Genomic DNA, 24,397 nt, shown 5'->3' on the forward strand with positions numbered 1-24,397 from the left:
TCACGCCTTTATAGAAACACGTGGTAATAAGAAGTAATCAGTCCATCATTGAAAATGAAGAGAATTAGAGTAAGTGGCCTCTGTGTCTACTGGAGACTTGCTTGTGTGAAAACCTTAAGAGGTCTGGGTTTTGTGTTCTAAGGAGGGTAGAGTATTTCTTTTACATACGTCACATTATTTAAATCGCATTAAGATCCAGAGGAACAGACATTATTCTCATCCCCATTACAGATTGAGAATGAGAAACTTGTTGAGGTTAAGTACTTTGTCCAGGGTTACACAGATTTGGGATTTGAGCTATCTTGATGCTCTTTTGCTCAAAATTCTGGCTGTATATTTTTAAGGCAATCAGAGGGTGAACTTCATTAGGGATCTGAAACAGTTTTAGTTGGTTAGTGGTTCTACTTTAGGAAAGGAATCAAGACAAAAGGGAAATGATTCAAAGAATGAGGGAACTGGGACCCTTTTAAGTTGCAGATGAGGTAATCTGTGTTTGGATCAGAGACCTATAATTTATGTAGATTCACATACATCTTTTTCAGATATGCATACATTGGGGACTGTAGAGTGTTGTGGAACTAAATGTATTTGTATGTGTTCAACACATTGTATAATTGACTCAATTATCCATGTGGAGATTATTCACATTTAATTTGCAATCTGGTTTCTCCTTTCAGTTAGGTTGTTCTTGGGCTGCTCCAGGAATGCCAACTAATTTAAATAATAATTTAAGTAAAACATAATTAGGAAGGAAAATTAAATTCAATTTTTTGGCAGCTCTTGAATATTCTACTGCTGAAATGTAACTAATCCATCCACTATCTTTTAATTCACCAATGCCTTTTTAGTACCACAGGATTTTATTGCTTTCCATAGATTATTGCAGTAGTTTCCAGGTAGCCCTCCTGCTTACCTCTTTCCACTCCAATCATCATTCTGCTGACAGCAACCTTCAAAAAAACCAACTCCCATTGCAAAATTTCTTTGCTTCAAAACATTTAATGGATACAAAAAACAACTTAATGGCTACCCATTTCTCACCAGATTAAGTGCACATGCCACAACCAGTCATTAAAGGCTTTTTCTAGTCTAAATTCCTGTTCTTCAAACGTCAAACCGTCCTTCTACTCTACTGACCTGAAACACATTGCCTCACCCTCCACACCTCCACACCTCTGCAGACCCACCGCATTTGCCACCTGCCCTAGGAAGCTTTTCCTGATCTTACCTCTGATGCCTTTCACTGCTCCCACATCTGAATTCCTTTAACTCACTCCATGTTTTTCTCAAAGGCAGATCAAGGTATTTATGCAAACATGGTGTCTCCCTAGTCTTGGATGAGGTCCTTGACATTACTCACTGCAGCGATTCATCTCCCCTGCTCTGCAGTGTCAGACTCTAAAGAAGGGTGCAACAAATACTTGTCCATTTAGACTGCTGGCAAACCCTGAGAGCAGGAATTTTGGCCTTTTGTATCTCCCGTGCCTAGAACAGCGCTTGGTACACAGTAGGCGCTCATTCATTGAACATTGCTGAAGGAATTGAACGTACATACTACAAGCCCTGCAGATGCAGATACAGGAGGGGGTGATGGCACAGTGCTTAGGGTGGAATTGGATGCACCACCTCTCCTGAGGGGTGATGCGCAGCTTCCTGGGCAGGCTCAGGGGAGCTGGCTGAACCGCCTGCCTCTCCGCAGGCCAAACGCTGGAACCCACACATTACCTATCCAAGTATGTACACACAGGCTCACTTAAATCTGCCCTATTAAAAAAATATACCCACACACGCACACACCACGTATCCAAGCATCAAGCATGTACACATGGGCTTGCTTAAACCTGCCCTATTAAAAATAATATATATATATGCACATACATACACACACATATCTATCCAGGTCTGTACATGGACTTGCTTAAACTGGCCCTATTAAACACACACACACACACACACACACCTGTCCACGTATGTACATACATATATAATACATAAATACAAAGACATATATATGCACAGACTTAAGTCCAACACGATTGTAGTGTCGGGAGGACAACTGGGCCGCCCTCTCCGCCCTCCAGGACTGCGGGACAGGTCTCCGGCCGCCGGGGTCGCAGGAGCCCCAGAGCTCTAAAGCGGCCCCGGCGCGGCTTGGGCCTTCCGGCTTTCCGTCCGCCGCGGCCACCATTGGCTGGCTTCGGCGCAGCTGACAGACGGCGGCAGTGCGAGAAAGTCGAGGATGGCGGTGCCGGCGGCGCTGATCCTACGGGAGAGCCCCAGGTAGCTGATCCGCTAAGCTGCTGCGGTAGCGGGCTCGCACAAGGCTGACCTTGCTGCCTGCCGCCTGGCCGCCGCGGCGGACCCGGTTGGGTGGGGTGGGCTGCCGAGGTCGCGACGCTGGGTCTGCGGAGTGCGTGGGGCCGTGTAGCGCCTTTACCTTCACGGTGGTCCACCTGTGGGGCTCACAGTGCGCTTGGCAGCTGAGGTCTGTATGGAAGCGTGTGGTCTGCAAGCATGAGGTCTGCGTCACTGTTTGCGGAGTTTGGTATCAGAAGTTCCCGGGCGCTGCCTTGAGTGCTGCTGAATCACGTGGGACGGTATTCCGTTTCCGATTTCAGTTCCCGTTCGGACCCTGTGGTGAGAAAGGCTCACACTGGTGCTGGACCAACATGTGTTAATACCCCTTTTAAGTCAGGATCGAATATGGGACCGAATTTTTGATTGGTAACAGAATCTAGCCTGGCTTTGGTAGCATTTGCTTTTGTTTGCATTTTAAACAAATTTTTAGTTAATTTCTACTTATGGTAAATTAAGCTGGTTGTCCATGGTGGTGACATACAGTTCCCCTTTAACATTATTTAAGTAAAAAAAGACTTAATTTGTGAAAAAATAAGTAATAGTGCAGGTAGTGTGTGGATACAGAAAAAGTACTGAAGTATATAGGCAAAATAGTGTTCGGAAATAATTACTTTGTGCTTGAATTGGGCAGGAATCTTCCAGAAGAAAAGAGTTATTTTAAAGTTTTTCCTTCTTCCTGGATTCCTTTTGTTACCAGTGGAGGGTGTCCAGGTTCTTGGCGTCTTGAACAAAGAACTGGAGAAGACGCACAAACAAAGCGAGGAAAGAATGCAGAAATTTATTGAAAATGAAACTACACTCTACAGTGTGGAAGTTGCTTGAGCATAGGGGCTGAAGGGCCCCTACAGAATTTTTGGGAATTTAAATAATCTCTAGAGGATTCCATTGGTTACTTGGTGTTCTCCCTATGTAAATGAAGAGGATGAAGTAAAGTTACAAAGTCATTTACTCCGCCTATCTATATAGAGGACATTTCCTGTCATAGCTGAAGTGTGAATCAGCCTTATGTTCCCAGCCTCCCGACCCTATTTTCCTGCCTCACTTTGGTTCTGATTGCCAGTTTCTTTCCTCATACCAGTGTCTTGGGGAACACTGCTACATCAGTAAACAGTATCCAATATGGTGCAGTAAAGAATTGTTCTCATCACATCATTTAAAGTTGATTGTTACAGGACAGGTGCTGTGGCTCATGCCTGTAATCCCAGCACTTTGGGAGACTGAGGCGGGCAGATGTCTCTTTTTTTTTTTTTCCTGAGAAGGCGTTTCCCTCTTGTGCAGGCTGGAGGGCAATGGCGCCATCTTGGCTCACTGCAGCTCTCCCCTCTTGTGTTCAAGCGATTCTCGTCCCTCAGCCTCCCAAGTAGCTGGGATTACAGGCGCCCACTGCCTTGCTCAGCTAATTTTTTTGTATTTTTAGTAAAGATGGGGTTTCACTGTGTTGGCTAGGCTGGTCTGGAACTCCTTGCTTCAGGTGATACGTCCTCCCTGGCCTTGCAAAGTGCTGGGATTATAGGCATGAGCCACCGCAGGACTGATTGAGCTCAGGAGTTAGAGACCAGCCTGGGCAACAGGGCGAAACCCCATTTCTACAAAAAATACAAAAATTAGCCAGCGCTGTGGCCTGTGCATGTAGTTCTAGCTACTTGGGAGGCTGAGGCACGAGGATTCCTAGAACCCAGGAGACAGAGGCTGTAGTGAAGTGAGCTCATGCCACTGCACTCCAACCTGGGTGACAGAGCGAGACCCTATCTCAAAATTGATTATTATTGTAATAATGAAGTTGATTATTACAATCGAAAGAGGGTTTTAAAATAACTATGTCCTTAGTGACCCCAAATAATTTTGTACATAGTATTTGAAAAGTTACTTGCCTTGTAGTATTCTTTAAGTTTTTGGTGTAATTGCCATAATTGCTATTCCTCTCCTCCCACCACTTTCAGAGTTCCGTTTTTGGGTTAAGTGGTTATATAAACACTCTACTAGATTAATGCTCTTCCGCTGCAGAGTACAAGCTTTCCCTAGTACTTTGGTTTGCCCAAAAGCAAGAGAAAATTTGCCAAATGGACCTTTTCAGCAGAAGTAATTTTGGGGGCATCTTTTTGGAAATGTTCAGGTTGCCCTGCCCTTTTTGCTGGCTGTCATCTGTTTTTCTTTATTTCACTCAGATTTACCATACAGCAATCAGAGTTGTTGGAATGAAAACTTAAGATAACTATAGAAAGTACAGTTCAACTTGGAAAGCTCATTTTACAACTTTGTTTTATAATTTTCTTTAGCATGAAGAAAGCAGTGTCACTGATCAATGCAATAGATATAGGAAGATTTCCACGGTTGCTCACTCGGATTCTTCAGAAACTTCACCTGAAGGTTTGTATTTTTGTGTTTCCACACCTTGTAATCTTCCTTCTGATTTAATTGAAAGTCTGATTATTTGGAGAACTTTTTGCAAAGCCATAACTTTTCCAGTATGTTCTTAGGGACACTGGTTCTGTGGAAGATTTGATAATGTTTTGTGGTCAAAAGTTTGAGAAACTCTGTCTTCAATAAAGTTAAATTTTTTAAATTATGGAACTTTTCAGAGTATTTTAGATGCTAGTGTTTGTGGTACGTATGTGAGGGTGATTATGGCAGTAACATTTTCCAAATGTGTTTTGACCTTGGATCTGTTTTATTTTGATATGTATTTTGGGACTAATGTTCTACAAAATCTACTTTAGGGAAAAATTCTGATGTCTTGGTTTGATTTTTCCCCTTAAAAATAATTCTGTGTTTTTTTCTATCAACTAGTATTTAATCTTTCAGTTAATTTTGTTCTTCTTTCACTTTTATTTTAAGGGTATGGTTGTTTTGGACATGCGAATGCTTTGTAATTCTCTACCTGGCCCAATCCAAGTTAATTTATCAAGTTATAAAAATTTGATTCCATCTGACGTATTTATGGAGCACACACTAACTGCTCTATGCAGTGCCGGGTATCATCATCCTGAGAACCAAGACTCTTACTCTTTCCTCTTCTTTTTCCTCGCCAAGAGCCAGCCTCAAAACCATGCCTTTCCCCTTCAAAGTGTCTTTCAAATCCAAGTTCTCACAATTCTAGGTCAAATCCTTATTACCTGTTTTTTAGATGACAATAGTTACCTTCAAACTGATTTCCCTGCCTATAGTCTTCTTGTTTTCTACTGCTTCATAATACTATGTAAATTACTTTCTAATTTTTTTTTCCCTAAAACAAAGGTGGATTATAATTTTCACAGTGTTCAAAACCATCAGTGACTATCCATTGCCCCATGGAGAAAAGTTTAAAATGCTTAACATTGTGTACAAGTCCCATTATAATATGGTTGCAGTCTACAGTCTCATTTTGTAAGTGCTCCAGTTACACTGGATGGTGCCTATTTACTACAACATGCCATGAACTTTTTCAGCAATGTATCTATGCATATATTCTTTCCCTTGCCTATAAATGGCCTTCTTCTCTTTACTGAGTACCTGTTCATCCTTCAAGGATTTCACACTCTCAGGCTCAGCAATTTGTTCTTTCTTCTGTGCTTTAATTCATTCTCACCTAATTTTAGTACTGCCTCATAAGTATTTGTTTCATGATTAGAAGGCAACCAAATCCCTTAAACCTATTAATGGGTCTTCCTCTGGTTTTAAATATCTTGAGGATTATGTCTTACTCATCTTTATAGTTCCCATTCCTAATACATTGCTACTAGTATAGTTGGCACTCAGTAAATATTCTTAGAGTTAATTATTTTCCTTGCTGTGGAAAACACAAAACAAACCTCAGTCTTCTATAATATATTCCTTTTTCTAAGGAATCTGTGATGTGGATGGAGAGAAAGGAGAAACTGCAATGATAGCAGCAACATTCTGTGGTATTTGCTATTCATAAAGTTACATTGGTTTCTTTTTCACTGGTGTGATGCTAATGGCTTTGTGTTACTAGCTCATCTAATCCTTACGGCAACTTGAAAAAGTAGGTACTGTGGTCATCTCTGGTCATCTTCATTTTATCTATGAGGTAACCAAGATAGAGACAGAGATTGGTTAAGTAACTTTCCCAAGGTCACACAGCTAGCTAGTAAGGCAGCTTGGCTCCGTAACTCTGTCCCTTATTACACGAAACCTCAAGAAAGGGTATAGAACATTTCATAAATTGGCCCAAAAGCGAATGATGTGGGCTATACAGATATTCTGCTTTATTTCTTGAGCTGGTGGGTGCTTGCTTGTGTGTAACAATATGGGACAAGAAACTCTTACACACATCTTTTGTTCTTCACACTGAGGGAGAATGGAGCACTTGCACAGAAAATTGTGATGTTTGTCTTTGACATTCTCAGTCATTTATGGAGTTGAGAATGAGTTAGTATCTATCTTAGAGTTAACTGAGTGGCTGAAGAATTCCATGGAGGAGCTTGAATGCTTTGTCATCAGAGGTAGGGGAGTGGAGAGGAATAGAGGTGCTTGTTGAAAAGTGAAGTTACCGGTCCTGCTGGCATTTAATGTCCAGGTACTTTTAAATAAAGAAACATGTATGTGAATACTTGCCTGCTAAGAAAATGTCAGGAAAGGTGTAATTGTTTTTCTCCTGTACAGTTTCAGGGGATCATCTTTTAGAAGGGCTCCTATTTTGATAAGGGCTCTTCAGTCAAGTTTGCACTGCATTTCAGGATCTGCCAACTTTCTTTTATGTGCCCCGACTTCATCAAGTTGGCCTTTGCCTTGAGGCAGAATTCTTAGAATAGTGAAACTGAGGCAGGCAGATTGGTGAAGAGGTTTTGGGATTTTGTTGCGCCTCTACTGGTACTTTTATTTTACCAAGTTTGATCTGTTTATGGGCAGAAGATATGTTTTTGTCTATACTTAGGTATAGAATGTGGGCATGCCAGATTATGGATCTGGGAGTCCTCTTTGGCCATATTCCTGGCTCATCCTGGCATATACAAATACATGGATATTTTGTTTCTTTGTTTGTTACAATGTGTGGAGGCTGCTGCTGGTATTTAATGTCCAGGGACTTTAGAAATATTTTGCAGTGTTGGCCAGGCGCAGTGGCTCACGCCTGTAATCCCAGCACTTTGGGAGGCCGAGATGGGCGGATCATGAGGTGAGGAGATCGAGACCATCCTGGCTAACATGGTGAAACCCCATCTCTACTAAAAATACAAAAAATTAGCCCGGCGTGGTAGCAGGTGCCTGTAGTCCCAGCTACTTGGGAGGCTGAGGCAGGAGAATGGCGTGAACCCGGGAGGTGGAGCTTGCAGTGAGCCGAGATTGCGCCGCTGCAGTCCAGCCTGGGTGACAGAGCGAGACTCCGTCTCAAAAAATATATATATTTTGCAGTGTTTAGGGCAGTCCTGCACAAAGAATTGTCTCATTCAGCGTGCCAGCAGTTTGCATTGGGAAATACTAATGGAAGTCAGATGAACTTCCATAGCTGGGAACTTAGAAATAAACATTCGTGGCCTTTGCACTTCAAAAATAACTGTCACAGCTCATGCAATAAAAAAACTCATGTACTTGGCTTCATAGGAGAGACTTTGAGGCCCTCACACGAAGCCTGTTGAGGTAACAGTGCTGTATATCTAGTTTTGAGAGGTCAGTTCTCTGGGTTCCTGACCATGGCACACTAAAAATAGCAAACTGGGGGTTGGTTTGAAGATGCTGTCATGGGGCATGTAGGCAGCTTTAAGAAATGACTGCTGATCATGAGATGAAATGGAAGAGTTATGACAATCAGACCCAAGAAACATAAAAGGACAGAAGTCTTAGATTTGTTTTTGCTCTAGTTAAAAATCATCCATGTATCTCAGCAGTTCTTTAGGATACATGAGCCCCTTAGCACAGGGCTCTGAGTCACCGCAAGATATTTGTTTAATCTAATTTATTTTGTTTACAAAGGTCTAGAAATGAGCATCATACATTTTATAAATTTACATGCACATCAATTTCTTTTCACCATGTATTTTCCTTTAAAGTTCTCATCTCATATACGAATAAATGAATCTTCTGTCAAGTATGAATTTTGAATGTCTGAATATGTGCTAATAGATTGCTATTTGTATTATAGGCTGAGAGCAGTTTCAGTGAAGAAGAGGAAGAAAAACTTCAAGTGGCATTTTCTCTAGAGAAACAAGATCTTCACCTAGTTCTTGAAACAATATCATTTATTTTAGAACAGGTATTTTTGTTGCCTCAAATTTTCTAACCATGATTTGTTTACTACATATTTGTATTGTTATGATATCTTTAACATTCTGTTTTTTTAATTAAAAAGTATGCAAGATGGAAGCTGTGAATATATTTTAGTTAACAATTTCAATGTAAAAATACCTGAATATTATAAAGTATTTGAAAATATGAATTGAGACTTCATTGATTTGAGACAGTTATGAAAGATTTTAATTTGTTAGTACTTGGTATAATGGAAAAATGGACGTATTTTACTTAAGATAGTAAATGATTTGGGGGATGTATTGACTAGGCTGGTAAGACAGACATTTAGAAAAGAAGTATTGTCATGTTATGTGCTACTAAGCTGCCTTCTGCATCCCTTTTTCTCATCTAAATTCACTTCATGATTTAAGCTGCTATTCAAGGCTCATCTCCTTTACTTGAGCTGTGACCCCTTATACTTTCAGTCTTCCTTTATTTGGATTTTTAAAAATCCTTGGCTCATCACAGTAGAGCACACTGTTAGTCTTTCAGCAGTTCATATGTGTTAGTTATGCCTCCTTCACCAGATTCTAATTTGTGGGGAGCAGGATCATATTTTTGTGTATCTTATATAAGCCTAACACATTGGTGGGCTTAAAATAGATCCTCATAAATTCTTGTTGGTTGATTAAAAATAATATTTGTGAAATAAAAGTTTAAATAGTTTTGTAACTTCATGAGCATTTTAATGAACATATTAAGAGGACAAGCTGGCAGTTATCTACTACAGCCCTACATACATTATAGATCACAAAGATAAATGCGGTTCTAATTTTTGGTGGGTGTTCAGTAAGAGAAAAGGATCATTGAGTAGGACAGCATAGCATGGTGTTCCAGAATAATGTGAGGAACAGAACTGGCATCACTGTTAAAATTTTTTACAACTTTTAATTATATAGCCTGTAGAAAATTGATAGATAAGGTAATTTTGAGAAAGTGCTTCTTGGAAAAAAATTGTTAGTTGGGAAACAAAACTGTTGTATACTTATTTGAAATGATTAAGTGAAATAAATGAAATCTTAATTAGGGTACTATTTACATAGCCAAAGCAAAGAAGAAGTTTTTTGGTTATTAAGTGGATTTAGGATTACTTAAAGCATAGGCAAAAATGAAAAAAAAATCATCTTGAATAATTTAGGCCATTTAATCTTGAATCTTCCAGCTCTTGGTCATGTATTTTATTATTTGTAAAATAACCAAAAATGTCTGTAATAGGACCATGAGGTTTTTTTTTTTTTTTTTTTGACTTAAGTCATTTAAAAATAATTTTGTACTTATTATAGTTTAAGGTTTCTGTATGAAGATGAGGGACATATGTAATTTTTTTTTCTTTTTAATAGGCAGTATATCACAATGTGAAGCCAGCAGCTTTGCAGCAGCAATTAGAGAACATTCATCTTAGACAAGACAAAGCTGAAGCATTTGTCAATACGTGGTCTTCTATGGGTCAAGAAACAGTTGAAAAGTTCAGGCAGAGAATTCTGGCTCCCTATAAGGTATAGAACATACTATCTTAAATATGTTTTTCAGTAATGTATGGCATGAATTATTACACCTGAAGAGTTTTTAAAGTGATAATATTTTGATTTGAGAGGTAGAGTCAGGCGAAAGAAACACAGATGCTCCTCAACTTACAATGGCCTTACATCCTGATAAACCTGTTGCAAATTGAAAATATCCTAGGTCAAAAATAGAGTACACTCTAGAGAATCAGTTGTTTACCCTTGTGATCACATGACTGACTGGAAGCTATAGCTAGCTGCCATTGCCCAGCATCACGAGAGAATATCATACATATTGCTAGCCCAGGAAAATAGAATTGCTAGCCCAAGAATTCAAAATTTGAAGTATAGTTTTTACTGAATACATATTGCTTTCACACTGTTATAGAGTCAGAAAATTGTCTGATATGGTCCCTGACTTAAGTTTAGATTTTACAGTGGTGCAAAACTATTGCAATTTCGACATACTTTTACTTTTGATCTCTTCCTGGGCTAGTGATGTGTGGTACATAGATACTCCTTTTTTTGGAGGCTTTTGAAGATGGCTGACTAGAGACACAGGACACTTCTCCACAAAGAAGAACCAAAATAGTGAGTAGGTAATCACACTTTAAATAAATCGTCTAGAAGAGAATGCTAGAGTTCAGCAGAGAAGTGACCGGAAACACCTGAGGAGAGGGAGGAGAGGTGGACAGCCTTGCTAGGGTCAACCAGAAGCCTGGAGAGGCTCCTCAGTGTAGAGTTGGGGTAAGTGAGAGATCCCTAGGTGTCCACATTCTTGCTGCAGACTCCTGTAATCCTAACTGTGGGGGAGTTCTTGAACCCCATGGGCCCCAAGACTGGCACAGGGAGCTCCCTGAAGTTCGTGCAATGGCATTGCTCTAGAAAGGGTGCTCTTGCTGGATTCTATGCACCCCCTGAGTCTTAGGCAACTGGAGCATGGCTCCATTTTAAGAGTCTAGTCCCTGTCAGAAACAGAATAATCTTAAAATTTGTGTGAAACCAAAAAATAACCCAAATAGCCAAAGCAATCCTAAGCAAAAAGAACAAAGCTGGAGGCATCATCTTCCCTGATTTCAGCATTTATTACAAGGCTATAGTAACCAAAACAGCAAGGTGTTGATATGAAAGCAGACTATATACCAATGGAACAGCATAAAATACCCAGAAGTAAACCCATGTATTTATAGCCAACTGATTTATTACAAAGGTGCCAAGAGCATACACGGGGGAAAGGACACCACCTTTAATAAATTGTGCTAGGAAAACTGGATAACTATGCAAAAGAATGAAATGGCCCTTCTCTCTCACCATATAAAAAATCAACTCAAAATCGATTAAAGACTTAAAGACTTAAACATAAGACCCACAACTATTAAAATACTAGAAGAAAATAGGAGAAACACTCCAGGACATTTGTCTAGGCAAAAGTTTTATGGCTGACATTCCTAAAACATGGACCAAAAAACCCCAAAATAGACAAATGGAAGTATATTAAACTAAAAATCTTCTGTACATTAGAGGAAACAATCAACAAAATGAAGACCCAACCTGACAAATGGGAGACAATTTTACAAACTATTGACTTAGCAAATGACTAATATCCAGAATATGCAAGGAACTTAAACACCTCAACTGCAAAAGAACTAATCCCATTTAATGTGGACAAAGGATCTAAACAAATGCTTCTTGAAAGACAATATATAAATGGCTTATAGGTATATGAAAAAATGCTTAACATCACTAATTATCAGAGAAATGCAAGTCAGAACCAAACATGCCGTATCATCTTACCCCAGGTAGAATGGCTATTAAAAAGAGAAAAAAATAATGGATGCAGGTGAGGATGTGGAGAAAAGGGAACTCTCATATGCTTTTGGTGACAGTGTATATTAGTACAGACATTATGCAAAAGCAGTATGGAGATTTCTCAAAAAACTAAAATTAGAACTACCACACAGTCCAGTAATTCCACTATTTGGTATATATTCAAAGGAAAGGAAATCAGCATATTAAAGAAATATTTGTACCCCTGTGTTTATTGCAACAGTAAGAAATCAACCTAAGTGTCCATCAGTGGATGGATGAATAAAGGGAATTTGGTATAATTACACACGAGAATAATATTCAACCATAGAAGAGAATGAAGTGTTGTTTGCAGCAACATGGATAGAACTAGAGATCATTATGTTACATGAAATAAGCTAGACACAGACAAATATAACAGGCACTCACTCCTGTGTGGTAGCTAAACAAGTTGATGTCATGAAGATAGAGAGTAGAATGGTAGTCAGCAGAGTCCCAGAAGGATGCATGGGATGTGGGGCCGGAGGGTGGATGAATGGAAGTTGGTTAATGGGTACAAACATATAATCAGAAGTAATAAGTTTAATGTTTGATCGTTTAGTATGGTGCTTATAGTTGACATCAATATATTGGTCATTTCAAAATAGCTAGAATTGAGGAAGTGAAATGTTCTGAACATACACAAATGATAAATGCTCATGGTGGTGAATATATTAAATACCCTGACATGATCATTAAACAGTCTATGCATATAAGAAAATATCCCACATATCTCATAAATATGCAAAAATGTTATGTATTGATGAACAAATAGGCTTTGTATTAGATGATTTGGCTCAACCATAGGCTAATGTAAGTATACTGAACATGTCCAAGGTCAGCTAGGCTAAGCTGTGATGTTTGGTAAATTAAGTGTATTAAATGCATTTGTCAATTATTATGTTTTAACTTACAGTAGATTAATTGAGGCATAAGCCCATTGTCAGTCAAGGAGCATCTGTATATTCTCTAGAAGTCTTCTATGGGATATATGATTTGCACATATTTTCTCCTAATCCGTAGTTTTCGTTTTCATTCTCTTTAACAGTATCTTTCCCAGAACAAAACCATTAACTTTGATGAAATCTGTTGTTGTTTTTTTTTTTTTCTCTTTTCGTGATCCTACTTTTGGTTTTCTAAGAATTTGCAGCCTAATCATGACACAAATATTTTCTCTTTTGTTTTCTTCTAAATGTTTTACATATATATATTTTATGTTTAGATCTAAAATCCATTTAACGTTAATTTTGTATGACACAGAAAGTGCAGGTCAAAGTTCATTTTTTCTACGTGTGGATGTTCATTTGATCCAATGTGATTTGTTGTTAAAATTATCGTTTTGTCATTGAATTACAATGTGTTTGTCTAACATTTGATATTTTTGTGTGAGTCTTTTTCTGGAATCTCTCTTTGATTTCATTGACCTATTTGTCTATGCCAATATCACACTGCCTTAATTATTATAGCTTAATAGTAAGTCTTAAAATCAGGTATTATGAACCCACTGACTTTTTTCTTCTTTTTCGTAATTGTTTGAGCAATCCTAGTTTCTTTGCCTTTTCGTATACATTTGAAAATCAGCTTTTGTATGTCTGTAAAAAATCCTGCTGGGGTATTGATTGGGGTTGTGTTTAATTTGGAAATAACTTTATTGAGAAATGACTTTTTAACAAGTATTGAGTATATCTATTTATTTGGATCTTCTTTGATTTCTTTTATCAGTGTCTTTTGTTTTCAGCATATCAATCCTGTACATATTTTCTTAGGTTTGTACCTTAAGTACTTTTTCTTTCTGTCTTTTTTGTTGTTGTTGTTGTTGTTGTTGAACTATTGGTAGTATTTTTCAAATTTTGTTTTCCAATGGCTTATTGCTAGTATATGGAAATACAATAGATTTTCTATACTGATCTCTCTCCTATAACCTTGGTGAATTCACTAATTAGTTTTAGCAGCTTTCTTATAGGTTTTTTGTGATTTCCTTTGTAGACAGTCACATTGTCTGCGAATAAAGACAGTTTCATTTCTTCCTTTTCAATCTGTACAGCTTTTATTTTTCTTATTTTATTTTACTGACAAGGACTTCCAACATGATGCTGAATAGGAGTGGTAAGTCTGAATATCCTTGCCTTGTTCCCAATTTTAGGGTGAAAGCATTCAGGCTCTTATTAAGTAGGATGTTAGAAAATGCCCCTTTATTGTTTTCACTTCTCTACTTCCCTTTTTAAACATTCTGTATTCTTACTGCTCTCAAGTGTCTTCTATGTCATTGCCTCATTTTTTATCATTTTAAATTCTACTTTTTCCTATATCCTGTACAGATTTTAAGCTTTCCATTTCTTTCCCTGCAATTCTTTTTTTAAGCCATTTTCATTTTTAAAAAATTCTTGTTTTTTAATAGTAGCCTATTCTCTCTTTATATTTTTCCTATATTTTATGCAGTCCATTTTTTCCTTGCACATTAGTAGTCATAACAGTTAAAAATATTTTTGTTTTCTGCTTCTAATAGTAAGTTACTTTTTAGTGTCTTCATGATGACAGTTTGTTTTTTTAAAAGTAGTATTTTTCCCATAGCTGCATTACAGAAGCTTCTGTTTAAGAAATAAATTAATCATTTGTTATATAAAATATGCAAATAAAGAGGTTGGAAGGCCCTGATTAATTGTACATTGTCCTATTGAGAGTGCTGGACATTATCTTTTGGTAATTCTGGGTATATCATAGGATAGCTAATATACTCTTTTAAAGTCTGGAATGCTTAAATAAGATAATATTATAATAACAAACATTTATGGTGCTTATTGTGGGTCAGATGTTATAATGAGTTCTTTGTATCGTACAAAACCCATTCATAGTTCTGGTTTATACATGTACTTATAAAATTGAGGCTTAGAGAGATTTAAAAAGTTGCCCCTGGTTGTACAGCTAAATAAGTAGCCGAGTTGGGATTTGACAAGAATAGTCACACTCCTAAGCTATTATACTATCCTGACACATAGATGTTAGCTGCGAAATTTTTCTGCATCAGGCATTATGCAGGGTGATTTATATAGTTGTTTGTATGTACTTCATATTAGTCCATTCTCACATTGCTATAAATACCTGAAATGGGGTAATTATATAAAGAAAAGAGGTGTAATTTGCCCATGGTTTTGAAGGCTGTACAGGAAGCATGATGTGCTGGCGTCTGCTTGGCTTCTGGGGAGGCCTCAGGAAACTTACATCATGGTGGAAGGTGAATGGGGAGCAGGTGTCTTTCCTGGCAGGAGCAGGAATGAGAGAGAGGGAGGAGGGAGGTGCTACATACTTTTAAACAAGCAGATCTTGTGAGAACTCAACTACCACAAGAATAGCACTAAAGGGATGGTGCTAAACCATTCATGAAAAGCCTGTCCCCATCCCATGATCCAGTCACCTCCTACCAGGCCCCACCTCCAACACTGGAGATTACAGTTGCACATGAGATTTGTTGTGATCACAGATCCAAACCATGCCACATATCTTTGAAAGTGAGGAAATAAAACTTTAGAAAATATTAGTCACTTTATCATGTTATCCCAAGTGGTCCATGATGAAACTGAGGTGAGTATTGGATCTGTCTATCTCTAAGTCTTACTCTTTTTATATCTTGCTACCTCTGGCAGCTATAATGCTATCTTTCTTTTTTATTCTGAGAACTGTTTAGGATACTGTGGCCAAAATAGCCAGATGTGAAAACAGATCATGCCATTTAAATTGTAACAAAAATATATTACACTGACTTATATGATGAAAAAAGGTGTACATGCAATGACTTTAACTGTTTTATGGTAACTTAGGGTCTTACCCACATAAACTGTGTAAACTGTGTGGTGCTTGCAGCAGAACACATGTTGGTAGTACAGTCAACCCTCTGTATCCCTGGATTTCGTATTCATGGATTAAACTTGCAGCAGATCAAGAATATTTGGGAAACAAAAAATTCCAAAAAGTGAAACTTGAATTTGCCATGTGTCGAGTACTATATTAAATCCCCACAAATGAAGTGATGTGTTGCCATTGTATTAGTTATTATAAATAATCTAGAGATGATTTAAAGTATAAAGGAGGCTATGTGGAGGTTATATTCAAATACTATGTCATTTTATATGAGGGACTTGAGTATCTGCAGTTTTGGGTATCTGTAGGGGGTCCTGGAACCAGTCCTCCCTAGATACTGAGGAAAGACTGTAATTCTGAATTCAAAGAGGGTAAGATTCAATGAAATAATGTTAAAAAAATCAAAAGGTGTTTATTTTTATTCCGTTTTAAAAAATGCTTATTTTTAAAGCTTTATCAAGGTATAATTGATAAACAAAAAGTATGTGTATTCAGGGTGTGCAATGTGATGATTTGATAGCTTTATACATTGTGTAATGATTACCATAATCAAATTAATCAACATATCCATCACCAGACAGTTACCCCCTTTTATATGTGGTATGTGTGTGCGTGAGGACATTTAAGATCTGCTATATTTGAAAACTAAACAATGTGGTATTTTTAACTGTAGTCACCATAATGTACATTAGATTCCCAGAACTTAATTTATTTTAAGCTAAAAGTTGTACCCTTTGACCAGTATCTCCTCATTTCACCCATACCCCATCCCCTGGCAACTACCATTCTGTTCTCTGCTTCAATGAGTTAAACTTTTGGAGTATGCATATAAATTAGCTCATACAATGTTTTGTCTTTCTGATCCTGGCTTATTTCACTTAGTATAATGCCCTCCAAGTTCATCCATTTTGTCACAAATGGCAGTGTTTCCTTTTAAAAGGTTGAGTAATATTCCATTAATTATCTGTTCATTTGTTGACAGACACTTAGGTTGTTTCCATATGTTGGCCATTGTGAATAATACTGCAGTGAACATGTGGGTGCAGATATCTCTTCAAGATACTGATTTCATTTCCTTTAGATATATACCAGAAGTGGGATTGTTGGATTGTATGATAGTTTTATTTTTAACATTTTGAGGAACCTCCATACTGTTTTTCATAAATGCTGTACCAATTAACAGTCCCACAAACACTGTACAAGGGTTTCTTTTTCTCTGCTCTCTTGCTATCACTTGCTATCTCTTGTCTTTTTGATAATAGCTATTTTAACAGATGTAAGGTCATCTTGTATTATGCTTTTGATTTGCATTTCTTTGATGATTAGTGATATTGACCACTTTTTTATATACCTGCTGATCATTTTTATGCCTTTTTTTGGGGGATAGGGGAGAATGTCTATTCAGTTCCTTTGCCCAGTTTTTAAATGGGTTATTAGTTTTTCTGTTATTGAGCTTGTGACTTCCTTACATATTTTGTATATTAACCCCTTATACATGGTTTACAAATACAGGTTGGGTATCACATATCTGAAATGCTTGGGACCAGAAGTGTTTTGGGTTTTAGATTTTTTGGATTTTGGAATATTTGCATATACATAATGAGATGTCTTGGGAATGGTAAGCAAGTCTAAACACTGAATTCAATTATGTTTCAAATATACCTTATATACATAGCCTAAAGGTAATCTTATAGAATATTTTAAATAATTTTGCGTATGAAACAAAGTTTTGACTATGATCTGTCTCATGAGATCAGGTGGAAATTTTCTATTTATGGTGTTATGTTGGAGTTCAAAGAGTTTCAGATTTTGGAGCATTTTAGATTTTGGATTTTTGTATTAGGGATACCGAACCTCTGTTTTCTCACGTTCTATAGGTTGCCTTTTCATTTTGTTAAGTTTCCTTTGTTGTGTAGAAGCTTTTTAGTTTGATGTAATCACGCCTGTTTGTTTTTGCTTTTGTTACGTATTTCATATCCAAAAAGTGATACGCTTTTGGTGTCCTATCCAGAAAATCATTGCCAAGGCCAGTGTTAAGGAGCTTTTTTTCTTGTATTTTTTTCCGGAAGTTTTATAATCTCAGATCTTTCATTTAAGTCTTTAATTCATTTTTAGTTAATTTTTGTAGATGGTATAAGATAAAGGTCCAGTTCCATTTTTTTTTACATGTAGGTTTCGAGTTTTCTCAGTACCATTACTTGAAAAGGCTTTGTCCCGTGGTCTATTCTTGGTCCCCTTATCAAAGATTACTTGGAAGGCCCCTCTTGTTATCTTTTGTTGTTCAGATCTAATAAATGAGAGGGCCAAGTGAAAAAAAACTTGATATTAATAGGTTTTTGCAAAATATGATTGAAGGAATTTTGAAATTTCATCTCATCTCACTTTTTAATACATCTGTTTTTTGCCATTTATTTATTTTTATTTGGGTAAATTTATGGTGTCCAATTGAAATTTTGTTACATGCATAACAAAATTTCATAATGATGAATTCAGGACTTTTAGGTAATTTCTCATCACCCTCACAGCACCTCCTCTCCCTTCTGAGTCTCCATTGTCTATCATTCTACTCTTTACATCCATGTGTACACATTATTTAGCTCCCACTTATGAGTAAGAATATGCAGTATTTGTCTTTCTGTGTCTGACTTGTTTCACTTAAGATAATGGCCTCCAGTTTCATCCGTGTTGCTGCAAAAGATATGATTCTGTTCTTTTTTATGGCTGAATAGTGTTCCATTGTCTATATATACACACCGTATTTTCTTTATCCTGTCATCCATTGATGGACATTTAGGTTGATCCCATATTGTTATTATTGTGAATACTGTGATAAACAGGAGTGTAGGTACCTTTTTGATATACTGATTTCTTTTCCTTTGGGTAGATGCCCCATTGAGGGATTGCTGGATTGAATGTAACTTATAGTTTTAGTTATTTGAGAAATCGCTATACTATTTTCCATAGAGTTCCCTTTTCTATACTATTTTCCATAAGATTTTTCTCTTTTCTCCACATTCTTGTTAACATTTATTGTTTTTTCACTTGTTTTTGTTTGTTTTCGAGATGGAGTCTTGCTCTGTCACCCAGGCTGGAGTGCAGTGGTGCGATCTTGGCTAACTGCTCCCAGAGTCAAGCAATTCTCCTGCCTCAGTCTCCTGAGTAGCTGGGATTACAGGCGCATACCACCATGCCTGGCTAATTTTTTGTATTTTTAGTAGAGACGGGGTTTCACCATGTTGGTCAGGCTGGTCTTGAACTCCTGACCTCATGATCCACTTGCCTCGGCCTTCCAAAGGGTTACAGGCATGAGCCACCGTGCCCGGCCTTTTTTTCACTTTTTGATAGCCATTCTGACTAGGGTAAGATGGTATCTCATTGTGGTTTTGATTTACATTTCTCTGATTAATGATGTTGAGCATTTTTAAATGCATCTGTTGGCCATTTTTATGTCTTCTTTTGAAAAATGTCTATTCATGTCCTTTGCCCTGTGTCCACTTTCTAACGAGATTATTTTTGTTGTTGTTGTTGAGTCGTTTGGGTTCTTTGTATATTCTGGATATTGGTCCTCTGTCAGGTACAAATATTTTTGCAAATATTTTCTCCCATTTTGCAGGTTGTCTTTGTACTATGTTGATTATTTCTTTTCCTGGGCAAATCTTCTTAGTTTAAGTTCCATTTGTCTATATTTTTTATTGTTTTCTGTGCTTTTAAGATCTTAGTCATGAATTCTTTACCTAGAACAATGTCCAAAAGAGTTTTTGCTAGGTTTTCTTCTAGTATTTTAAGTTTCAAGTCTTCCATTGAAGTCTCTAATTCATCTTGAGATTTTTTTATATGATCAGAGACAGAGGTCTAGTCTCATTCTTCTGCCTATGGCAAGCCAATTTTCTCAGCACCATTTATTGAAAAAGTTGTCATTTCCTCAATATAGGTTCTTGTTGACTTAGTCAAAGAACACTTAAATGTTAATATGTAGCTTCATTTCTGGGTTTTCTATTCCATTCTGTTGATCTATGTGTCTATCTTTATACTAGTATCATGCTGTTTTGGTTATTATAGCCTTGCAGTTTAATTTGAAGTCAGAGAGCGTAAGGCCTCCAAGTTTGTTCTTTTTGCTTAGGACTGCTTTGGCCATTCAGGTTCTTCATTGGTTCCATATGAATTTTAGGCTTGTTTTTCCTAATCTAGTGAAAAATGACAATGGTTTTTTGATAAGGATTGCATTGAATCTGTAGATTGCTTTGGGCAGTGTAGTCATTTTTAATAATAATTCCTTTATTATATTTCTAGTTCTGGGAGTACATGTGCAGAATGTGCAGGTTTGTTACATAGGTATACATGTGCCATGGTGGTTTGCTGCACCCATCAACCTGTCATCTACATTAGGTATTTCTCCTAATGCTGTCCCTCCCTCAGCCCCCGACCCCCTGACAGGCCCCATTGTGTGATGCCCCCACCCCTTATGTCCATCTGTTCTCATTGTTCAGCTCCCCCTTATGAGTGAGAACATGTGGTGTTTGGTTTTCTGTTCTTGTGTTAGTTTGCTGAGAATGCTGGTTTCCAGCTTCATCCATGTCCCTGCAAAGGACATGAACTCATCCTTTTTTATGGCTGCGTAGTATTCCATGGTGTATATGTGCCACATTTTTTTTATCCAGTCTATCATTGATGGGCATTTGGGTTGGTTCCAAGTCTTTACTGTTGTGGACAGTGCTGCAATAAAGATATGTCTGCATGTATCTTTATAGTAGAATGATTTATAATCCTTTGGGTATATACCCAGTAATGGGATGACTGGGTCAAATGGTATTTCTAGTTCTAGGTCCTTAAGGAATCGCCACACTGTCTTCCACAGTGGTTGAACTAATTTACACTCCCACCAACAGTGTAAAAGCATTCCTGTTTCTCCACATCCTCTCCAGCACCTGGTGTTTCCTGACTTTTTAATGATCGCCATTCTAACTGGAGGGGGATGGTATCTCATTGTGGTTTTGATTTGCATTTCTCTGATGGCTAGTGATGATGAGCATTTTTTCATGTGTCTGTTGGCTGCATAAATGTCTTCTTTTGAGAAGGGTCTGTTCATATTCTTCGCCCACTTTTTTTTTTTTTTTTTTTTTCTTGTAAATTTGTTTAAGTTCCTCGTAGATTCTGCATATTAGCCCTTTGTCAGATGCATGGATTGCAAAAATTTTCTCCCATTCTGTGGGTTGCCTGTTCATGCTGATGATAGTTTCTTTTGCTCTGCAGAAACTCTTCAGTTTAGTTAGATCCCATTTGTCAATTTTGGCTTTTGTTGCCATTGCTTTTGGTGTTTTAGTCATGAAGTCCTTGCCCATGGCTATGTCCTGAATGGTATTGTGTAGGTTTTTTTTCTAGAGTTTTTATGGTTTTAGGTCTTAAGTTTAAGTCTTTAATCCATCTTGAGTTAATTTTTGTATGGGTGTAAGGAAGGGATCCATTTTCAGTTTTCTGCATATGGTTAGCCAGTTTTCCCAACACCATTTATTAAATAGGGAATCCTTTCCCCATTTCTTGTTTTTGTCAGGTTTGTCAAAGATCCGATGGTTTTAGATGTGTGGTGTTATTTCTGAGGCCTCTGTTCTGTTCCGTTGGTCTATATATCTGTATGGTACCAGTACCATGCTGTTTTGGTTACTGTAGCTTTGTAGTATAGTTTGAAGTCAGGTAGCATGATGCCTCCAGCTTTGTTCTTTTTGCTTAGGATTGTCTTGACTATGTGGGCTCCTTTTTGGTTCCATATGAACTTTAAAGTAGTTTTTTCCAGTGCTGTGAAGAAAGTCATTGGTAGCTTGATGGAGATAGCGTTGAATCTGTAAATTACTTTGGGCAGTATGACCATTTTCACAATATTGATTCTTCCTATCCATGAGCCTGGAATGTTTTTCCATTTGTTTGTATCCTCTCTTATTTCCTTGAGCAGTGGTTTGTAATTCTCCTTGAAGAGGCCCTTCAAATCCATTGTAAGTTGTATTACTAGGCATTGTATCCTCTTTGTAGCAGTTGTGAATGGGAGTTCACTCATGATTTGTCTCCCTGTTTGTCTGTTATTGGTGTATAGGAATGCTTGTGAGTTTTGCACCTTGATTTTGTATCCTGAGACTTTGCTGAAGTTGCTTAAGGAGATTTTGGGTTGAGACGATGGGATTTTCTAAATATACAATCGTGTTATCTGTAAACAGGGACAATTTGGCTTCCTGTTTTCCTAAATGAATACCCTTTATTTCTTTCTCTTGTCTGATTGCCTTGGCCAGAACTTCCAACACCATGTTGAATAGGAGTGGTGAGAGAGGGCATCCCTGTCTTGTGCCAGTTTTCAAAGGGAATGCTTCCAGTTTTTGCCCATTTAGTATGATATTGGCTGTGGGTTGTCATGAATAGCTCTTATTATTCTGAGATACGTTCCATCAATATCTAGTTTATTGAGAGTTTTTTTAGCTTGAAGGGCTGTTGAATTTCATCAAAGGGCTTTACTGATTCTATTGCAATAATCTTGTGGTTTTTTAATTGGTTCCGTTTATGTGATTGATTATGTTTATTGATTTGCATATCTTGAACCAGCCTTGCATCCCAGGGATGGAGCCGACTTGATCATGGTGGATAAGCTATTTGATGTGATGGTGGATTTGGTTTGCCAGGATTTTATTGAGGATTTTCACGTTGATGTTCATCAGGGATATTGGCCTGAAATTTTCTTTTTTTTTGTTGTGTCTTTGCCAGGTTTCAGTATTAGGATGATGCTGGCCTCATAAAATGAATTAGGGAGGATTCCCTCTTTTTCTATTGTTTGGAATAGTTTCAGAAGGAATGGTACCAGCTTCTCTTTGTACCTCTGGTGGAATTCGGCTGTCATTCCGTCTGGTCCTGGACTTTTTTTGGTTGGTAGGCTATTAACTACTGCCTCAATTTCAGAATGTGTTTTTGGTGTATTCAGGGATTCGAATTTTTCCTAGTTTAGTGTTGGGAGGGTGTATGTGTCCAGGAATTTATCAATTTCTTCTAGATTTTCTAGTTTATTTGCGTAGAGGTGTTTATAGTACTTTCTGATGGTAGTTTGTATTTCTGTAGGATCAGTGGTGATATCCCTTTTTATCATTTTTTATTGCATCTATTTGATTATTCTCTCTTTTCTTCTTTATTAATTTGTCTAGGGGTCTATTTATTTTGTTGAACTTTTCAAAAAACCAGCTCCTGGATTCATTGATTTTTTTGAACGGCTTTTCATGTCTCTATCTCCTTCAATTTTGCTCTAATCTTAGTTATTTCTTGTCTTATGCTAGGTTTTCAATTTGTTTGCTCTTGCTTCTCTAGTTCTTTTAATTGTGATGTTAGGGTGTTGATTTTACATCTTTCCTGTTTTTTCTTGTGGGCATTTAGTGCTATAAATTTCCCTCTACACACTGCTTTAAATATGTCCTGGAGATTCTGGTACGTTGTGTCTTCGTTCTCATTAGTTTCAAAGGAAATCTTTAGTTTTCCTTAATTTCTTTTTTTTACCCATTAGTCATTCAGCAGCAGGTTGTTCAGTTTCCACGTAGTTGTGTGGTTTTGAGTGAGTTTTTAATCCTGAGTTCTAATTTGATTGTACTGTGGTCTGAGAGACTGTTCGTTTTGATTTCCGTTCTTTTGCATTTGCTGAGGAGTGTTTAACTTCCAATTATGTGGTCAATTTTAGAATAAGTGCGATGTGGTGCTGAGTAGAATGTGTATTCAGTTGATTTGGGGTGGAGAGGTCTGTAGATGTCTGTTATGTCCACTTGGTCCGGAGCTGAGTTCATGTCCTGGATATCTTTGTTAATTTTCTGTCTTTTTGATCTGTCTAACATTGACAGTGGAGTGTTAAAGTCTCTCACGATTGTTGTGTGGTAGTCTCCTTGTAGGTCTCTAAAAACTTGCTTTATGAATCTAGGTCCTCCTGTATTGGGTGCATATATGTTTAGGATTGATAACTCTTGTTGCATTGATCCCTTTAGCATTATTTAATGCCCTTCTTTGTCTCTTTTGATCTTAGTTGGCTTAAAGTCTGTTTTATCAGCGACTAGGATTGCAACCCCTGCTTTTTTTAGCTTTCCATTTGCTTTGTAAATATTCCTCCATCCCTTTATTTTGAGCCTATGTGTGTCTCTGCACGTGAGATGGGTCTCCTGAATACATCACCCTGATGGTTCTTGATTCTTTATCCAATTTGCCAGTGTGTGTCTTTTAATTGGGGCATTTAGACCATTTATATTTAAGGTTAATATTGTTATGTGTGAATTTGATCCTGTCATTATGATGGTAAGCTGTTTATTTTGCCTGTTAAGGTTTCTGTTGAGAGATCCACTTGTAGTCTGATGGGCTTCCCTTTGTGGGTAACTTGACCTTTCTCTCTGGCTGCCCTTAACATTTTTTCCTTCATTTCCACCTTGGTGAATCTGATGATTATGTTTCTTGGGGTTGCTCTTCTCAAGGAGTATCTTTGTGGTGTTCTCTGTATTTCCTGAATTTGAATGTTGGCCTGCCTTTCTAGGTTGGGGAAGTTCTCCTGGATAATACCCTGATGTGGTCTGGCTTGGTGGGTCCCACCCCCACAGAGGCCAGCAAGCTAAGATCCA

General features: G+C 37.6%; 1 protein-coding gene and 1 long non-coding RNA gene across 13 annotated transcripts in view; one reads left to right on the forward strand and one right to left on the reverse strand.

Moving 5' to 3' along the window:
- LOC135971406 (uncharacterized) overlaps window positions 1-2,589 on the reverse strand; it is a 52,601-nt gene extending 50,012 nt beyond the window's left edge. For both annotated transcript variants that reach the window (XR_010587574.1, XR_010587575.2), the window contains exon 1: window positions 2,438-2,589. This is a non-coding gene — a long non-coding RNA (uncharacterized lncRNA). The remainder of the gene's footprint in view (window positions 1-2,437) is intronic.
- COMMD10 (COMM domain containing 10) overlaps window positions 2,212-24,397 on the forward strand; it is a 244,942-nt gene continuing 222,756 nt past the window's right edge. For 10 of the 11 annotated variants that reach the window (XM_065546660.2, XM_065546663.2, XM_065546661.2 and 7 more), the window contains exons 1-4: window positions 2,212-2,280; window positions 4,635-4,725; window positions 8,435-8,545; window positions 9,921-10,076. In XM_065546660.2, coding sequence (XP_065402732.1) covers window positions 2,240-2,280; window positions 4,635-4,725; window positions 8,435-8,545; window positions 9,921-10,076 — 399 coding nt within the window. In that variant the 5' untranslated portion in view covers window positions 2,212-2,239. Of the gene's footprint in view, window positions 2,725-4,634; window positions 4,726-8,434; window positions 8,546-9,920; window positions 10,077-24,397 lie in introns of all 11 variants that reach the window. The other variant, XM_073994083.1, reaches the window with a different exon arrangement.

Source organism: Macaca fascicularis, chromosome 6, assembly GCF_037993035.2.
Source record: "Macaca fascicularis isolate 582-1 chromosome 6, T2T-MFA8v1.1".
In the NCBI taxonomy this organism is placed as follows: domain Eukaryota; kingdom Metazoa; phylum Chordata; class Mammalia; order Primates; family Cercopithecidae; genus Macaca; species Macaca fascicularis.